General features: G+C 45.0%; 1 protein-coding gene across 1 annotated transcript in view; it reads left to right on the forward strand.

Annotated features, from left to right (window-relative positions):
• LOC126548538 (cytochrome P450 4V2-like) overlaps positions 1 to 14690 on the forward strand; it is a 58046-nt gene extending 43356 nt beyond the window's left edge. The window contains exons 8-11 of the mRNA XM_050196765.3: positions 2373 to 2546; positions 4352 to 4418; positions 6196 to 6375; positions 14494 to 14690. Of these exons, the coding sequence (XP_050052722.1) occupies positions 2373 to 2546; positions 4352 to 4418; positions 6196 to 6375; positions 14494 to 14669 (597 nt within the window). The 3' untranslated portion in view covers positions 14670 to 14690. The remainder of the gene's footprint in view (positions 1 to 2372; positions 2547 to 4351; positions 4419 to 6195; positions 6376 to 14493) is intronic.
• The last annotated feature ends 6029 nt before the right edge of the window (positions 14691 to 20719 follow it).

The raw sequence follows: 20719 nt of genomic DNA on the forward strand, positions 1-20719 counted from the left end.
TTATCTCACTTTTCAGAAGCCGAGAGCAGCAGCGAGAGCTTCAGGAACGCGGTTGCTACGACAACGTTGACGTTTGGGGCACGAGCCCCAGTGCCCCTTTGCGAAAAACAGCACGTGACTTCCGCCACACTTTCTCCAACGCGTCCGTGCTGGCCTTGGCAGCCCCGTCGCTTTCCTTCCTCCGTGCTTCTGAACATCTACGCTGGCAATGTATAGTCGGCAGGTGCGCATACTTGTTGCAAGAAACTAGCGTTCTGCACGGATACGAGTATGATCGGCTGACCAGATAAAGTATTGAACTTAAAATTAAAAGTAACAAAACTCTGAGGTTTTGCGAGCCAAAATTACGATCTGATTATCCGGCTCGCTGTAGGTGGCCACGACGGGTTATGTTTCACCACCTGGGCCTCCCTTTCATCCAGTATACTTCGCGACTCATGTGACTGGCCCTCGCGTGCGGCGTCTCTTCGGTCAGGTTTGGCGGAAATTATCAAAGAAACGAAACAAGATGGAAGACGCAAAACTGACGTGAGTCTCCCTGGAAGACAAAGTGCATACTACGGGGTAAATTTTCAAAATGTATTTTCTCGAGATAATGCTCAAAGCCTTAAAAAGCTGCAAGGAACGCAGCGCCCGCCGTATTTAACAACACTTTGCATCTTCACACCGCTTTGTTTATGTATATGCAGATTGCCTATATCTGGCTGGTTGAAAACTCACTGCCTGTTCTGGCGTCAGAGTGTGGGACCCTGTGCCTATAATTAAAAAATATCACGCGTCATTGTCGCGTCTCCACTAAGGCACCCAAGTTTCCAAAATGAATGCGATAAGGTGCCACATTTGCTGACGGATACATTGAGGCAACATTTCATTTGAAGTCTTCTCATCCTTAAAGGATGAGAAGATTCATTTAAAGGCATGCTTAGATTTCTTAATCTAGCAGTTGATTGGTGTAAGCTATCAAGCTTGTAACTGATGAAACTGCAAATTCAGAATTGATTTATCTGCCAAAAGTATCGGGAAGAAAGCTTGTTCTACTTTAGAAAAAAGAAAACGCGAAAGACGAACTGACTACGTTAGCATTATTGCTGGTGGGCCTTGCATGGCGCTACACAAGGCCCGCGCTCTTCGCCGTTCAGCACGCTTTCAGTGAATCGTCCAGTATGTAAATTAAAGCCGATAGGAAAGTTAATATTATACTGCTGCAATCGGCAGTGCACGCTTCACGCAGACGACAAATTACTCTGCTGGAATGCAACTTACACGTGTCAGTCGTCACTCTTTGCATGGAAAGCGGATTACATGCCTGTATGAAATCAACCCATGAAATCCCTGTAGCTTAGCTTGGTTGCACCGCGGTAACTCGGTTACTATGGCGATGCGCTGCTTTGGCATTGCGCAGTTTCGATCCCGCCTATATATACGACGGCCTCATTCCCCTGCGGAGCCAAATGCAAAAACGCTTGTGCATTTAGATTTACGTACACCGTTAAAGAATTCCATGCGCACATTCCGAATAGGCGTTCTATTGTTTAAAGACTGCACGACTGTCAGATATTACGGGAAGCTGTTTTTTAACTGCGGTGCCCTTGAGCCGCCGTTCGAAAGGCACGTGTCGACTCGTCTGGCGAGGCTTGGCTAAGGATGCCCTCCTGGCCGATATTTTCCTGCAAGTGGCTGGAACAGAAATACGAAGTTAAGTCGTGTGTCAAGTTGTCTCTGCGCGCCGCAGCCACTTAGCGAGAGAAAAAGAAAAGCAAGAAAAACTAGGACAACAAGCTACTGCTAATTGTCATTGCTATTCAGAATCGGCCGAACCATACTGAATACGTCAAAATTACTGCCATCGGAAACATCGCAATTATGACGCAATTTCAAATTAATACGGGGTGTTTTTAGGGTGTACCGTATGCACAAGTTTTACATATCGCCTGTGGCTAATAGCGCAGTGTGATGCCTTGAGGTAATTGGACATTGGAGATGGACATTACTTACTCGAGAAATTGAAAGGCATAATATATGAATTCAAAAAAAAATTTCTAACTAGCTATACTTATGGCACATATTGCGCTTTACGAATTGCAGCCGGTGAGTTCGCAAGGCGCATCTACATGCAACGTATTTTCAGGATGACGCCAGTTTCGACAGATTATTTTCCATTGTGTGCGGCGAAATAAATTAGCGTTCCAGTTCCTTTTGTGCTCCAATGTATTAAATGGTCCTCCCTTGAGAAATTATGTTTAGAAACAGTGAATTTTGAGCACAAGTTGGACAGTGCATTTATCGAAACCGGTGCATACCATACACGCTACACAAGAAGAAAAAAAAAACAAGGAAGAGAAGCTTCACACTCTCAATAACGTTCATTTCAGGGTCACGACACATCGGCTCAGACGCTTACGTGGACTCTCTTCGCGCTTGCCATCAACCCTGGAGTTCAGCGAAGGGTGCACGACGAATTAGACCGAGTCTTCGGAAAGCGGGCAGCGAGCAACATCACGAAAAGCCACGTTGCCAAACTGACTTATCTCGACCGTGTCTTGAAGGTGCGTTGAATCACGGCAACTCGCTCGCATCGCTGGAAAAACGTGTGTGAAAGGTGTCACTGTACAGTAGCTCTGATTTTATCGCGCTTCATGTATACTTTCGTCACAAAAAATATGTTTATTGTATTGGACGGAGACCTAACTGCACAAATAAAGAGACTGAACATCACGGGCACTTAAACTGTTCGTTGGCTTTGTTTTCGAAGTTTGCGCCCTATAAGTTAGAAAGGAAGAATGGTAGTAAGTAATAAGCAATCGTGATGAAAGAGGAGGAACGGCGGCCGCATTCCGATGGGAGCGAAATGCAAAAAAACAAAAACACCCGTGTTTAGTGCATTGGGTGCGCGTTAAAGAATCCTAGGTGGTCCAAATAGATCTGGAGTCCCCCACTATGGCGTGCTTCTTAATCATATGATGGTTTTCCCACCTATAATCCCAAAATACAAAAATAAAATAAAGGAAGATGACGGGAGGCGACGTATCTGCCTTTCACGCTAAGGAGTGTGTGGCTCAGAATAGGGCTGAGGAAAAGGGGACACCACTATTGTTCCTGAACAGCTCCGCAGTGAACCATGCCAAGTTTAGCCTGCTGAATAAAAAAAAAGCCTGTCATCCCCTACGTATGTTGGGATGAACACAGACAGAAAATCGTTGGCGTCGTGTCTCAGAGCTGATGACACAGAGCTACGTGGTGACCGTCAATTAATAATAAAAAATATGAGACAACATACACGGTAAGGTGTTGTAGGCGACGTAAATCGCCTTCAATATTTGTAAGGTAAATAAGGCAGGAGGTCCTCGTGCAGTGAACAACTATTGAATAAAAGGTTGCACGAATACGACAATCTTATACTTCTCATAACATCCACGAGAAAGATATTGGTAATACATTAACAGCCCTAAAATTGGCGGGCAATGCAAATGAACGTCCTACTGTGATGAAAAGAAAGTTCTTTCTTCTGCACATGTTACCACGACATCTTGACTTATAAGAACACGAAACGTCTTTGTGCAAGTTGTCAAGTTACGTTCTCCTAAAGCGCGAAGAACTTGCATCACAATGTGTCCAACATATCGGAAAGAGTCACCCGAAGATGGAAACACTAAAACAAGAGGCCCTCTCCAAAACAACGTCTTTATTATTATTTTTGCTATGCCAAAAGATAACTTCAGGGTGGTAGAGATGCTCGATCGCGAAACAAGAGCACGAGAGAAACTCACGCCAAACGTCATCAGTAAATGGCGGAACGCCAGAGCCAGTTGCCCTCGTGTTAAGCTCGCCAAGATGACAGATTTGGAATGCTGCATATAAACATGCCGAGACATGGTTCAGCTCAGCAGGCAGTGCACCGTCCCGTCCACCAATTTAATTCTTCTATAGCAGCTGTCGGTGTTCAGTGCCAAGACCAAAGTGAACATTATCGGGTATCTCTGGTAGCTCGCCAGCGAGGCACGTATCCCTCTCTTTACGCAACACAATTTCCATCCATGTAGACGCAGACTGCTTTCTACCACATATTGAGTGAACGACGGGCGCTCACTGCATATGCTTTCGTGAACAACTGCACCGCACTGATCCTATGAGGCTGTCGTCGGCGCTTTTCTGCTCAAAGTGTGCGAGTTTGATATCTCGGTATTCAAATGGAGAAAGTTATTTTCTGGAATTTTCCGTGTTGGGTGTGCGAACTGATTTTGTGGCTTGTAGTAAAACCAGTAAAACAGCGCATTATATATTTTTTTTCTTTTGTTCTGCAGTACATGTGTGTTGCTGCTTGTTTTTTACACTCTTTGTTTCTCTTTTTCAGGAAACGATGCGTATTTTCACTATTGTCCCTTGGGTCGGAAGATCGTTGACTGAGCCGCTAAAGATTGGTACCTCAAGTGTTCGCTTTCTTCTTCTGTTCTGCGCTCTCATCCTATGTTTGCATGGAGTAATTGCTTTTGCACCATAGAAACCTCGGAGTGCTGATTCAAGAGCAAGGAACGAGTTTCAAATTGCACCAGGAATTGTTTGCTGGACGCCGCTGTGCCTCTTGCACGAAGCAAGCGAAATCCATTCTTTCTCTGTGCTGATACTAATTCATCCGTCGAATGTCCTGCATTCCTCACCACACAAAATGATAAGGATGTCATTTCTCTTGCTGTGATACGTACGTGCTAGTTAGTTTTTCTCTCTGTCAATACCTGTAATTACTGTATTAAGTAGTACTCGTGTTTGTTTTTCCATGTTTACCTCTGTGAAGGAACCGATGCATTTCTCATTTATATACCGGCTGTTTCTACGAAGAATTTAGGTATTTTAAAAAAAAAATAGCCGTGTGGAAATAAAGCCCCGGTTCCTTCGGCACCACTGACGGTATGTCGGTGGTGCCCAGCGCGGAGTGACAGGTGATAGGCGATAATGTGCTGCTAATTAAGAAACTTAATAAGTTGCCTTTAGAACTTTAAGTTTAAGCGGGATCATTGCAATTGGGAAATGGAAGCGAGCTTCTGCATAATCCATGTCAACTGTTGGACCTGGCAAAAATGCGATTACCCGCGGAACTGTGGCACGATGAATTTAGGTTGTCAGAACGCGTGAAACCGAAACTGGGAGGCTGCGGTGAGCGCAAAGCCGCGCCCCTCGAGGCGACGTTCTGCTTACGTCACCCAGCAGCGGGCACCCAGCCAACAACCAGCGAGTTGCGCAGCGAGGAACCTGCAGCCGCAGCTTGCTGGCTGCCCGTTGCTGGGTGGCGTAAGCAGAACGTCGCCTCGAGGGGCGCGGCTTTGCGCTCACCGCAGCCTCCCAGTTTCGGTTTCACGCGTTCTGACAACCTAAATTCGTCGTGCCACAGTTCCGCGGGTAATCGCATTTTTGCCAGGTCCAACAGTTGACATGGATTATGCGGAAGCTCGCTTCCATTTCCCAGTTGCAATGATCCCGCTGGAACTAAAGGTCCAATATTTAATTACTGAATTGCTAATTAGTGACTAAATACCACGTATCACCCGTCACCTCGTGATCGGCATTGCTGACGGCATATCTCCGAAGGAACCGTCCTTTTATTTCAAAATGGATGATTTTAAATTGTACCGAACGCCTTCGAAGAAAAGCCATGTATAACAGCCATGCTAGCTTTCACGTCTTGGTTATTTTCCTCATGTCGAAAGGGAGGTATCGGTCCGTGCGAGATTTAAAGCAGTAATTTATACATAACTTCAGCACCAGGTGCCTATAAACCCTGGCGCCTATAAAGTGCTCACGTATATGTTAAATCGAATGCTCATAGATCTAAATAAAAATCATCAAAGCGTTAAAACTAGCGCGGCCGTTACCTCCTTTTAAATTAAGCACATGGCTGTTGCCTTCACACATGAAAATGTGCGCCTTTGCATAAGTTAGCGCGGAAAAAGTGTAGGCAGAGGAATATGAGCGTTAAGCGTCGTTTCGTTGTCCTTTGAGGAACTTTTTTTACTTAATATTTTGTCTTTAGAATTTAAGCTGTGAAACTTGCAAGCACACACGGACAAGAGATTTGGGAAGTTTCACAGTGCATCCCGAGGATGCCTTTCTACACCGGCTAGGTCCTTGCTAAGCCTTTCCCCTTGATGCGCTCTTCTCTCGTTTTCCCGCCTTTCTTGCTCATGCATAATTTCCTGCCCGTAGGGAACTGCACCATTCCCGAGGGGTGCACATGTTACGTGTTCACTTACGGCATCCATCGTGACCCTACTCACTACACTGACCCTGAGGTGTTCGACCCGGACCGCTTCCTGCCTGAAAAGTGCAGCCGCAACCATCCTTTCGCCTTCGTGCCCTTCTCGGCAGGTCCTCGAAACTGCATAGGTCAGTCCAAAGTCGTGGCCTATAGGTTAAGTACGCCAGTTGTCTACGGTGGTCACAGAAATTGCAACGTGTGCGTTGTGCCTGCATAACTAGTTTGGACACTAGTATACCTTCTTGCTTCGCGGCATAACGTTAGCGAGCGCACCCGCATTGGAGGCGCAGTGGCTTTGGCGTTGAGCTGCTAAGCCCGACGGAGCGGGATGGAATCCCGCCCGCGGTGACCGCATTCGGATGGGAGCGAAATGCGAAGACGCCCCTGTACCGTGCATCGGGAGTATGTTAAAGAACCCCAGGTGAACAAAATTAACTCGGAGTCCCCCACTACGGCATGCCTCGTACTCACTTCGGGGTTTGGGCACGTAAAACCCCAGGATAATTTGTAAAAAAAAAAAAAAAAATTACGTCCCTGCTCAGTGAGCCGCCGCTTCTTGGCTTCCACTTCATCGGAAGTTAGAATGTGCCTCGGTCCCCATGGCCACGCACCCACTACTAAACCCTCACTAACACTACACGCGTAGGCGTGGTTCTTGGTGATTCCGTGACCTACTAGGCAAAGAAACGGCGACGAACGCCAAACTCCGAGTAGGAGGCACAAAAAGGATTCGCTCTAAAACATTTCGGTCTTCATACCCCTTTTGTCGCAGTGACATATCCTTTCTGCGCGAGTGGAAAAGAATTGGGCCGCACCCAGATGCACATAGTAAGTTGCTCATGCCCAGCGGCGAAGTTCTATGTTCGGGCACACACCCAGGGCTCAAGTTTGCTACTCGGCAAGACAGCAGCCCGCACACACCGAGTAGCCCGATTCGGTCATACTTATCCAGAAATATATCGGGCGAGGAAATTACTACGAACGTCAAACCCAAGGGAAGAGCCAAAGAAAGCTTCACAATAAAAACACGCCTTCTAAAAAATGTTTCGATGAATAAAATATAGCGCTCGGTTCTCATCGCGGTCTAACAAGTCGCGGACACATTTAATGCTTGGTTGAGTCGAGGAATAAACGAAACAAGCACTGAGACTGTGTTTTTATATGAAACAGCATGAATTCGAACTACGAAACAGCTCACGATGTGGTGTTCATGCCAGTTCACAGCGTTTCCTAAAACGACCGTAACGGCTATCGGGTTCCCACTGCCACATTTCTCATGATGACCTGCACATAAAGCGGGCCTGGTGGCACAGTTCTGTTCCACAGATCGTAAAACCAATACACAAAACAATGCCAACGGTACTTAGTGTTTCAAGCAGGTGCCCCCGAAAAAATTAATTAAACATACTTTATTTGTATGCACTCAATGATATATTGTAATCACTGTTACGCCGGGGGTGTACGTCGATACTAAGTTTCCAAGTAAGTTTCTTGAAACTACAGTCATAAGCGACGCAGCATTTGCCAAGAAAAACACATGTTCTGTTTAGTACACGTACTTGCAGCATCAGTAGGCATGCTGGTGCAGCTTTCATCAAATGCATCATCCAGCTGCACTCATACTTGTGCATAAGCGGACACATGCGTGTTTTATCACATCCTTTCAGTGGGTAGGTAATTTTCTATGTAAAGCACCTCTCATTTTTAAACTTAATAACCGAAATTCTTAGTTTCGGTGCACGTCTGTTAGACAGCTCAATTTACTACTATATCGTACGTTTTCGTGTATACGCGCACTCAAGGCACTGCGCTCCAAGCTGAATTACTACTGCACTACTCATTATCGTATGTATTAGGCCCTCTTGCAGCTTCGTTTTACATTTCAAGGTTGTAGATATTCTGCGATAAGGCTCTATCAACCGCCTCCTTCGACCTTGCTTATGCTCAACGAAAGAGAACAAAAACGAAAGCAGTGCGTCGAATCCACTGCCAGCCGCTCTTATGGCAAACTTCCAAGAATAACCTCCGTGAACGTTATGCGCGTACCAGCTTTATCCCGAATGTTTCCAGAGAAGTTGTCATACCGTAGTCTTTCCTGTTTAAAAAAAAAAGCCTGCGTCCTTTTATTTATCGCGTGGTCGTGGGTTTCGCAAAGGGGGTTCCCGCGTCCTGCTTCGCCCATTTGTGACCTTGATGTTTTGCCGACGTTGTGAACGGCGTTGTTGTGTTTGTTGTTTAGCATCGTCATACAAATGGGAAGGTAGTCTTCTATCAATACAGCCTGCTATACCCAAGGCAGAATTAAGAAATGGAGGCTACCACTTTCCCCATATAACACGCACGTACACACATATACCACCGGATGCACGAAGATACCATGTTTAAAAACGAACGCTCACAATGTAAACAAGATAAAAATATAAAACTGAACAGATGAAGCGTTCCACATGCACTCGCGTTAAGTAACATAAGTTAATGCCACCTCTGCTAGAAAACACTATTATACGTGCGCACACGAATGTCAGATTGTGCATGGAACGTACAGTAGAACTGTTTTTTTGCCGCAATTGAACACTCACAAAAGGAAGACACATAAGGACAACACAGGCGGCACTTCTGATTTATTTTGGGCTGTGACCCAAGAATATATATATACATACACGCATGCGCTGGCTGTTCACAGATCTACGTTACCCAGCGGTCAAACAATCTAGTTTCTGATTTATAGAGCACGATAGATGTATCACTAATGCAATTTGTTCCTTTCTTTTTTATATAGTAGGCTTCCATCAGCTCACGTGCTGTTTGAAATCTACTTCTGCCAAGAATCCTAATCTTAGAAAACCGTGGTTTGCGCATGCAGGCCATGAAGTGCGCAGGCAAATGTGACACGCCATCTTTCATTAGATTTAGTTCGTGTTCCCTGGCTCGTTCATTTATGCAGCGTCCAGTCTGTCCTATATAGGATTTGCCGCACTCAAGGGGAATTTCGTACACCACGCCTGTAGCACATCTCCCGTAGGACGTGCTATGCTTCTTGCCACAGCCTTGCGAACCGGTCTCCTCGCATGTGGTTTTCGAACAGAGTCGACCCAGTTTGACGGGGGCAGAAAAGGCAATGGGTATACCATACCGGCCTGCCACCTTCTTGAAGTTATGGGAAACCTTATGAACATAAGGAATCTCTGCAGGTCTTACGGTTCTGGCTCTTTCTTCCTCCCTTGTAGCGCTGGTACCTTTAACTTTCCGTAAAGGCTTTCGGTGACTGAGGTCACGAACGAGTCAGGGAACCGTGCATCTTTCAGTCGCTTAATCTGATTATTGAACGAGGCCTGCATCGTGTGTACACGATTTTTCGAGGGCAGACTCCAGGGAGAGCATAGCAATTCCACGCTTCACAATTTTGGAATGGCATGAATTATACGGTAGCAACCCTTTCCTTGGCACGTGGGAAATATTGCCAACAAGCTTGTCCATCATGAAAGGTTAATCTTAAATCTGAAAATTGCAGGGTGTTACGCTGTGGCACTTCATGCGTAAACGAAGGCCCTTTGCCATTGTCCCTAAAAATGTTTAAAATATCATCGCAGCGCTTCAATGAGCCTTGTCTGTTAAAAAGGATTAAAAAGTCGTCCATGTATCTGAAAACATTTAAAATGTTAAAAGTGCTGTCCCTTTTAAAACATTTTAAAAGTTTTCGCATACATGGACGACTTTTAATCCTTTTTAACAGACAAGGCTCATTGAAGCGCTGCGATGATATTTTAAACATTTTTAGGGACAATGGCAAAGGGCTTTCGTTTACGCATGAAGTGCCACAGCGTAACACCCTGCAATTTTTAGATTTAAGATTAACCTTTCATGATGGACAAGCTTGTTGGCAATATTTCCCACGTGCCAAGGAAAGGGTTGCTACCGTATAATTCATGCCATTCCAAAATTGTGAACCGTGGAATTGCTATGCTCTGCCTGGAGTCTGCCTTCGAAAAATCGTGTACACACACGATGCAGGCCTCGTTCAATAATCAGATTAAGCGACTGAAAGATGCACGGTTCCCTGACTCGTTGGTGACCTCAGTCACCGAAAGCCTTTTACGGAAAGTTAAAGGTACCAGCGCTACAAGGGAGGAAGAAAGAGCCAGAACCGTAAGACCTGCAGAGATTCCTTATGTTCATAAGGTTTCCCATAACCTCAAGAAGGTGGCAGGCCGGTATGGTGTACACATTGCCTTTTCTGCCCCCGTCAAACTGGGTCGACTCTGTTCGAAAACCACACGCGAGGAGACCGGTTCACAAGGCTGTGACAAGAAGCATAGCACGTCCTACGGGAGATGTGCTACAGGCGTGGTGTACGAAATTCCCCTTGAGTGCGGCAAGTCCTATATAGGACAGACTGGACGCTGCATAAATGAACGAGCCAGGGAACACGAACTAAATCTAATGAAAGATGGCGTGTCACATTTGCCTGCGCACTTCATGGCCTGCATGCGCAAACCACGGTTTTCTAAGATTAGGATTCTTGGCAGAAGTAGATTTCAAACAGCACGTGAGCTGATGGAAGCCTACTATATAAAAAAAAAAGGAACAAATTGCATTAGCGATACATCTATCGTGCTCTATAAATCAGAAACTAGATTGTTTGACCGCTGGGTAACGTAGATCTGTGAACAGCCAGCGCATGCGTGTATGTATATATATATATTCTTGGGTCACAGCCCAAAATAAATCAGTTGAAAGTGCCGCCTGTGTTGTCTTTATGAGTCTTCCTTTTGTGAGTGTTCAATTTCGGCAAAAAACATGTCTTTTAGCAAGCACCAACTAGGCCAACAAGCAGTTCTGTTGTACTAATATGAGTCATACGACCTCCTCATACGTACGGCCACCTGTTGTATGAATTGCAATAATTGTGATTTTTCGACGCCCACATAACTGACCACACTTACTCCCATTCCCTACTGCGCGAATATGTTGTCTTCTGCTGAAGATGCATGGCCATCAAGTAACATTTGCCACTGTCGAGGCAGATTTTCTTCCGTAGTTTTCTTAAATAAAGCTCAATTTCCTACCTAAGGGCTGTTAGCACCTACTATATAAATCAATAATTTTTTGTGAACTACGAACAGTTTGCACAGCAAGTATCATTATTCAGGATTGGAAACTACTGAGGCCACACGCGTCTTCGAGTTGGTAGCTTCATATTTACAGATTCCGTATCACCTATCGCTATCTAGAAATGGCGCTTATTTTTGTACTAGCTTCAAACGTTCCATGTTTAAGCTATTCATAATTACATAGACACCTTTTCCAGAGACGATGGAACAAGTGCGAAAGTGTCCGGTTTATTCCTATCTTGGCATCAGGTGCAATCTGTTGGCACAAACAGAATGCACGGGTAGTAAAGTAGTCAACTAATAACATCACCGAAAGGAAAGCGTCTCATTCAGCTCAGCGTTCAGCAGCCTCATCTTCACGCTCGCTACATGACTCCCAAGCTTGTTTCTGCACTACTTTGTGTTGAAACTGCCCTTAGTGGCAGTGGTGTTCATTGCATTCTGAACACACGGCACAGCGATGGCTCCGTGGCTATGCAGTTTAGCCACGAAGTCGACGATTCGATCACCGGTCACAGCGGCAGTTTTCCGATCAGGGCAGAATGCAAAAAAGCTCATGTATCATGCCTTTAGTAAACGGTAAATAACCGCATGTCGTCAAAATTAGCCCGGGCCCTCCACGGGCGCATCTCTCATACCCTCCGTGCTCCTTTGTGTCATTAAACTCCATCATTCCTTCATTCATAAATAAATAAATAAATTAGTCTTTTGAAGATTATGCGAACTTCCATGACTTCACGTGGGAGGGCACTGTATGTTTCTGAGGCTGATTGATGTCTGCTGCGATGAACAGGTACCAGCAGTGTGTCCTACACAACGATGTTTTCAAAAGCACGTTCCTTTACATTTCCAGCCCATATACATACAGGTACCTTGTATTGGTAGTCAACGCGTTCTTTCAGCCGTATTGAGTAACAGCGTCAGATATGTAGGTCGGCTGTTCCACGGCGCCTATTAACCATCCCGAACGCCTAAACGACCCCCCCCCCCCCCCCCCTTTCGTCTCAACTCAGCTGCAGTTTTAACGCATAGCGCATTACGTGCTGCTCTTCATATTTACTTTTTTATTGTTTTGAAAGCTCGGTACCATGTTTTAGACACTTAGGGTCCTCACTTGACAATTCGCACTAAGTGACTTAAAGGGCCTCTCAGCAGGTCTGCCCATTTTTGAGCTGACAAGCGCAGTGCATACAATGTGCGCTAATGCTCGTGTCTGCTAAGTATACATCGCTACGCGCTACGAAAATAGCTGTAATTTCAAACCCAATGCCACTTGTGCATCTCCTCGCGGGCGCCGCGCTCGCAACCGGAAAGTGACGTCAATCGAGCGAGTGCGCTACACAAATCTCCGTGCTGTGACGTCACTCTCAGTGGCACATGGCTTCCAGAATTATATATGGCAACAACTGTGATTTGTGTAATCTGTTGATTCATTAGACTAATTACAGTTTATAGAAATAATGAAACACACGAACCTAATGTCTACGTGTTTTTGTTTTACTTCTCACAGTAACTTCCGTTTCGTCTGCTTGCTCCCACTTCGTTCAGTCACACGCGCAGACACCGAAACTGTGTCATTTTTCTACCGTGTTCCAGCGCGCGATTATGCTCTGTGCTCCGCTTGCGTCTGCCTCTGTGTTCCCCTAGCACTGACTTTACCGTTAGTCAGGTGTTCTCGTCCACAGCGCGCAAAGTCGTGCGCTACGCGAAACGAGACAAATGCAACAACTCGCGCGCGACACCGTTGCGGAAGTGCGCCACGAAGGAAAAAACAAAAAAACAAAGCGAGGAAACGTATGCATCACGCGATCTTCCAGCTCCGGTATGGGAGAACACAGGGAAGGAATTTCGCTTGCGGAGGCTAGACGGGGCAAGTTGAGAAAGCGTTTATGTTGGCGGTGACGCTCGCCTCCTGAAATCATGGGTTCTCGGCACTGAAATATTTCTATCTCACCTATTAATGAACTAATTTGAAAAATTGTTGTTGTAGAACGTTTGCTATGCGGCACGTAACAGCTTCCAACGTATAACCAAAATTTGCCATGTGGCGTGGGGAGGGGTCCTTTAAACAACGCGTTGTTTGTGCATTCTCGTTCTGTTTTTCCGAGCGTGAAAGTTGCCCACGAATACACGCAAAGTGTCTCGAGCGGCCAGTCGCGCTGCAATTTTGCGCGCATTTGCGGGCTTCTTTCACGCTCGGAAAACCATCTACGTAGCACGTATTTCGCGACAGAAAGCTGTATCGGGAGTTTCTAACGTCGCTCTACAATTTTCTCATTGACATTTTTCATCTAACTATAATATTTGGGAAGTTCATTAATTAGGATTAATTTTCTAATTAGGCAGAATTAGAAAATAGTTTGAGTATCTCTAAGCGACGGCAAACTATATTACCTCTGTTCTGTCCAGCTACGTGGAATTTGCATATTTTTAGCTCCGGCTAAAGTTACCTAATACCCCTTATATAATATTGGAAATGCTGCCCACTCAGTTACACTAGTGCACTGTGGTGAAGTTTGACAGATAGCCGAAGGGGCAATGTCCAATATACCTGGACATGTATGTGCCGAAATCATGATATGATTATAAGTGCACCGTAGTGGGAGACTACCAATTAATTTTTCCCACCTGGAGTTCTTTAACATGCACCTAAATCTAAATATATGAGCGCTTTTGCATTTAGTCGGCATTGAAATGCGGCCTACGCGGCCGGGATCGAACCCCCGACCTAGAACTCAGTAGCGCCGCCTTATAAGCACTGGACTAACCCGACGGGTACGAATCGCGATAAACAGTTACTTAATAAATCAAGCAGAAAATGTGAGACACAAGCACGAGCAATAAATGAAGAATAAAAACTGCGTTTCTCATAACTGCGTTGTAAAAATTTAAATGTCCAACTCATATTGGAACCAGATTAATACGAAGCAGTTTGTGATGCTGAAGTCGCGGCACACTACAGTCGTATAACATTACTACACAATTATCGTTGCTATAATCAATCGCTAGATTACATTGTTAAAAAGACCAAAGCAAACCATCATTACACTTGCTTAACATATTTATGGTTCAGGAACCACAATATATGAAGTGTCAGTGTGTTACTCAGTGTCTTATTCTTGAATGAATTCGTAGGCCAGAAGTTCGCCATGTTGGAGCTGAAAGTGCTGTTGGCGAAGGTGCTCACCAACTTCAGCGTGTCCAGCTGCAACCACCGAGACGACCTGCTGTTCGATGCCGACATCCTGCTGCGAACCAAAAGGCCAATCAGGATACGGCTGCAGCCACGGCATGACACTGGCTGTAAATAAAAACTCCTGTTTCAAAAATAACATGCACGGATAGCGTTACTTACCCACCGTGGTTGCTTAGTGGCTTTGGCACTACTCTGCTAAGCACGAGGCCGCGGATCGAATCCCGGCCGCGGCGGCTGCATCTAAATGTGGGTGAAATGCGAAAATTTCCGTGTACCGTGCATTGGATGCACGTTAAAGAACCCCAGCTGGCCAGAATTATTTCTGAGGCCCCCCATTATGGCGTGCCTCATAATCTGATTGTGGATTTGGCATCTAAAACCGCATAATTAAATTTTTATTAGCGTTACTTACGGAGAAGACAAACTTCGCGGGGTTCCTTCTGGGTGGAAGCTGGTACGTTAGCACCATGCGATAGATTAAGTGGCGCCGCAGAACATTTACTACGACAGAAACAAGCTGTTCATTCAACGCTCTTCGTATACATGTGTGTCTGCCTACTTTCCTAGCTGGGTAATGCTACGTCGCCGCTATAATGGTTCCTCAGTGTAGTGTAGCCGATCGGGCTAAGCCTGAATAACAGGTTTCAAGTTCATTGTTTCCCGTGGCAATACAGGAAAAGGGACTTCAGAATGAAAAAAGTGACAGAGATGGCGCGAAGGTGCTTCGATACACAGCAATAAAAACGGAAAATGGCAGCGCAGCACATGTGTACATGTGTACCAGCACCCATATTAGTGATAAAAAAAAAGTGCCCTGCCACTCTGTGATGAAGGATGACCAGCGAAGCTGTGTACGTCGGCCCCTTAACGGCGAACGGCACCTCCGCCGCGGGTCGGCCCGGCATTGCACTATCTTCGGGATTGGTGCACGTATGGGGAGTTTTGTGCCTACACACGAACACGATCCTGGGGGATCTAGCCCTCAACAGCTTCGCTGTAAAAAATAAAGCAATTGGAGATTGGTATTTCTGTGCACATTCTACGATTAAGGCCACAAATCCACAACTTATTTAGAGAGAAAAATAACACAGACAGTTTGTAGAGTCAAAAAAGATACTTATTTCAGCATGAAATCTGCGTGATTTGATTTGACGAGAAAGAGATAAAAGGAAACCCACACCATGGCATTGCTACCACTAAAGAAACGTGACAGCTTTTCTCTTATCACTTCTCTTTCTTTCTCCCAACTATCTCCGACAATCTTAACTTTTAAACCTTCTCTAGAAGGCACCACCGCCGCTTGGTGGAAGTATGAGGCACAATGAACAAGCGTGCGCATCAAATAATCTGATTTTTACAGATACCATCGTTTAGGCCATCTGGTCCGCGGCTGACGTCGTGGACACTGAAGACCCTCATTCCCCTTCTATAGCTTCCGCAGTCTGTCGAGAAGAAGAGTGTCTCAAGTTTAAACTTCTCATGTGCGCAAGTTTGGAGTAACAGTAGACCAATGTATAGGGCAAATAGATTGCCCTTAAAGCAACCTGAAAACAGTACAGTGCTGTCGCATTCAGTCTTGTATGCGTTCAAGTAATACCAAAACTGCTGATATATTCGGGACTTTTCTTTTTCGGCACAGTAAGTGAAGCATCCTTTTCGCTAAACAATGTTTATATTGTTACGAGCCACCAACTTCGACTAACGAAGAAAACGACGATCACCGGGACTATATTATTCGTCTATTTGATGCCCGGTCACGATATCAATACCTGAGCCAAATATTATACACCTGCACGCAGAAATGAACCTGTAATTAGCAAAAATAGAAAACAAAAACCAACCACCATCTGCCCTTTCATTCAAGTTCTCGAAATAAGCCCCAGTTTTCTTTACTCTGACGCACCTATGCACACTACGGATGTTGACTGGATTTCTTTAGAGGTCACGACTAAGGAGTGCCTCCGACAGTATCGAAGACAGAGAAATTTAATGGCTGTAAGGCGGTGGCAACAATTTGAAGCGGAGATCATTAACATCGTGCTCATACGATGGCCTCAGAGATTGGATGGCGTGAAGGACCGATATCAGAGGCCACGCATATATTAAAGATCAACGGGATGATGGATGGAGCAACACGGCCATCGCTATTCGAGCTAACTAAGCGGCCCGCTTCGTGTGCAATTAGAATGGCGAAAAGGAGGGGAAAGCCACGATGTGGCACAGCAGCCGTTTGATTGCCGGGTAACTTCGCTCGCGCTAGGTGCATTCAAAAACTTCCTGTTGCAAAAGATTCGCGAGGAGATGCCCTTCAGTCACAGATGCATTTCACAGCCTCCTTAAAACGCGTTACATGGCTCTCTTCACAATCGGAGAGTTCGCCACCTATGCAAATTTCATTGTAAGCGACGGTGGGAGAGAACAAAACCTAGTTGAGGCTTGTTGCTATTCTACTTCGTTCTGATCCACAGTAAACTTACAACAGTACGAAATGACGAGGACGAAAAGGCTAAAGTGAGCACATGTGTGTGTCACCTTCTCGTCCTCGTCATTTTGGCATTTATGTGCTGTGAAACAAAACCTAGCGTGAGATTCCATAATGGGATGGCTATCAGGACCTCCGCAACCTCTTTATCTTGGTTCATCCAGAATCTGCAAAAAAAAAAAAAAAGAAACTCAAGCATAATGCTGTTTCTTTATTTTAGCGTGACAAACACTACTGAGTGCAAAAAACTTTTGTTTCTGTGAATGCCTATTTAATCTGCCCCTTTTTTATTGACGTCATGCACTCTCTGTTCTTTATTCCTTCGTGAGTCCTTCCAATATTAGAGTACTGAATGTTCCTTGCTCTTCGCTTATTGATGAACTTCAAAAGTTCAGCCAATCTGAACTGATCTCTAAGTCTTTTCTACTCTGACGAAGTTTTCGTCATAGGTTCGTAGTTGTACATGTGAGCTTGCCCGTTTACTTTCCGAGCACCTATCCTCAACCTGTAGTTTTTGTGCTTAGCACCTTCACTCATTTTCTATTTCACATCTTCGTCCTGTGACTGCCCGGAATGCTCCACGTTTTTTTTAGTCGCCCAGTATACTTGGGAAGTTATTTTTTTTATGTTCATCACTGCTTCACACCGTCCTATCTCTGAGGCCATCGTTTCGGCACGATGCTATTGATCTTCGCTTCGAAACGCAGAAAGCGCCTTACCAGTCATGCGAGTTCTCAACTTTCGATTCTGCCGGGGGTACTTCTTAGTCGTAACCTCTGAAGAAAGCAACCTACTCAATTCCTCCACAGTTTCCCTTTGATACGTTTTTAGTTAGAAGATTAGTAGCATACCAGTGAGTGCTATTAGATTTGCTAATTGCCTCTGAACTAACCAATTAACCTAGAAAGTAAAAAAAAAGACCGAGCTAACTAGAAAGGGGTCCGGGCTGCGACTCTGCGTGAGAGCAAGGAGGAACAGACATCCAAGAAGAAGGGAAGGAAAGAACTATGGAAGGTACATAAACCAGAGCATATCCAAAACGCAATGCTGCAATGTAAATGACGCGATGCTTGTTCTAGTTAGCCAGGTGGGAGCAGCAGCAGTAGCGTATGACACGCGCACGGCCTCGTCGCCTGCAGCGTTTAGCTTTTTGTGTTAGGAAGACGAAGGTAATGTGTGATGCTTGTCGAGGGTAGAATTGTGATCCACAGAGAAGTATGACAAATATTTAAATGTATTTAATGTTTCAATACCCATTGTTTCACTGTAGAACATTTTCATTCTGACGTATTTGCCAAAACTGCAGGAACAGACCCAGTCGCCCAAGAATGGGTACAGACTAAATGTAAAAAAACATTGTGTATCATGCGTTAATACATCTAACGCCCTGAATATCACGCGCTATTCCATTAAGACGTCTGTGTGCTTTAAAGATACCTATTATCCGACATTATATGCGCAGGTTTTATATGATGGCGCACTGTACTGTGGCCACTCTGCTAACATCTTTTGTGTTTACAGTGGTCATCTGTCCAGTATCCCTAGCCCGGTATACAGCACTTGCTTCTATACTTCCATCTGTCCCCCACCCGACCTGTATAGTGTAACAAGCCGGATTTTATGTTCTCGCTGACCTCCCTGCCTTTCTTTTTTTTTTCTCTCTCTCCACATTGTAACGTTGGCAAATACAGAACGTGTGCACAATTTTCTCACCACAGCCGTATAGTTGTCACAGATTGGGCTGTCTTCATTTCCATAAGAAATGGATATGACCTTGTGATATTTTTAGCTATACATAGCCGCTGACGAGATGCCATATAGAGGTGTTTTCTGATAAATTTTTTTTTACACAATGGCAGTCCAGAGGGAAGACAGAGCTGTAAGTTAGGGGTTTCTAAGTGTGGGCGTGTGCTCATAAAAGGGAATGAATTTCACCAGGCTAATCTATGACCGCGAGCCGTTCGGCGAAGTCGGGCCTTTGTATCCGTTCTTGAGAGAGAAGTCCAAACCGATGTCGATAATTTCGCCTTCAGGTCAATACATTATTGTTGATGTGAAGATGTCAGCGTCATCTCAATGTCAGTACAGAACTCTCGAACATTCTCCGTATTCCTGCAAAGTCACATGCGGGTCAGACATCTATTCCTCCAGCCCTGAACTTTGGAACCTTGTCGGTCATGTGGGCGCTTACCGTGGCGCACATTTTAGATGAACGCCTTTCGTTGCATCTTTTTCTAGTGACAGCTTCGCTATAAAATATTCCCCTAAATATGCGTAACCTTTAGCAGACGACGCACCTTACGCAGGACATATAACCTGATCAACCATCTCTATCATAGCACTTTGACGTCTGCCCGATCCTTTATTTTCTGCAAACGATAACTAAAACCGCGGCGACGTTAAGTTGCGGCTTGGGCATCTTTGTTATGGGCTGCCTCATGTGCGTGTCATCGCTTTGACATAAACAGGGGCGCGAATCCCACACCCAGATAATAGACAATCAACAAAAACTCATGCCCAAGCCCGAATGGACATCTGTGTGGCATCGCCGGGAGACGTCGTGAGCGTTGCGCGACGCATAAACAAGCAGCCATGGAGGCAATGACGCACCTTTGGGCACCGGTTTTTACGCCGTTCATTCAAGCGTGTTCGCTAGGTTTTCCGCTGTGCAGCAAGTGGGTTGTTGTTGATGATAATGATGATGATTTATTGAGATCCCCTTCGAAACTGGGCGGTGACAGATAGTCCCATAGCCTGCTTGATTTAATCAGACTTGCTATGCATTTATTTGATTCTACCATTTTTGTGAACAACAGGTTGCTAGCGTACATACCCGGCACCTATCGGTACATGTTAAAGCAGATGTCGCCGGTACAGCTGCATGAATTTATGCAGTGCTTTAGTAGCTGCGGGAATGGCTTCAAAGTAGTGCTGGGCGAATATGCGAAGTTTCGACTACGATTCAAATGCTAGAAACTAAGTAATCGTACTCGAATCGAAACTAACCGGTACTTACGAATATTCCAAACTAACCAAATATATTTCGGAACAACCGAACTGTAAAGTCTGATTACTCCCAGTAATGTGGAAAGTAGAGCGAGTTGCTGAATACTCATTGTAGCATGTGGGTCAAAACAACGCACGTTTGCTGGCCATACAGTCAGTGATCGGGAAAGCCCTTGCTCTATAGCTACACTTTGGGACACTCACAAGTCCTAAAAAGTGGCACAGCTTTTTCACGTCTGCGGGCGGCCTTAGCTAAGTCTTATGCGGAAAAAAATAAGTTTCAGCCAACAAGTTATCAGCCTAAAGAATCCAGGATACGAAAAACATGTGCTGCGTACATCAGCCTATAAGTTGGTTTGATATGTGTGCAATGGCTTTCAGAGAGAGTATAATAAAAAAAAAAGAGAATGACATCAGGACAAAAATTGTGTCAGCACCATATGCGCGCGAAATTGCGCGCATATATTATTGATCGGAGTATGTGCAGAATATTTCGCTTATGTATCTTTTTTTGTTCGCTTATGTTCGCCTATTCATGCACTGCGTTATTCATGTACTGTAATAATTGCCGAAATGCTGCTATTGACTTGTTTTTTTGTGCTATATGCATTATTGCAATATTCATATATTGTACTAATTGTTGAACAGCTGCTTTTGACCCACCCTGTAACGGCCGA

Source organism: Dermacentor andersoni, chromosome 1, assembly GCF_023375885.2.
Source record: "Dermacentor andersoni chromosome 1, qqDerAnde1_hic_scaffold, whole genome shotgun sequence".
NCBI lineage: Eukaryota > Metazoa > Arthropoda > Arachnida > Ixodida > Ixodidae > Dermacentor > Dermacentor andersoni.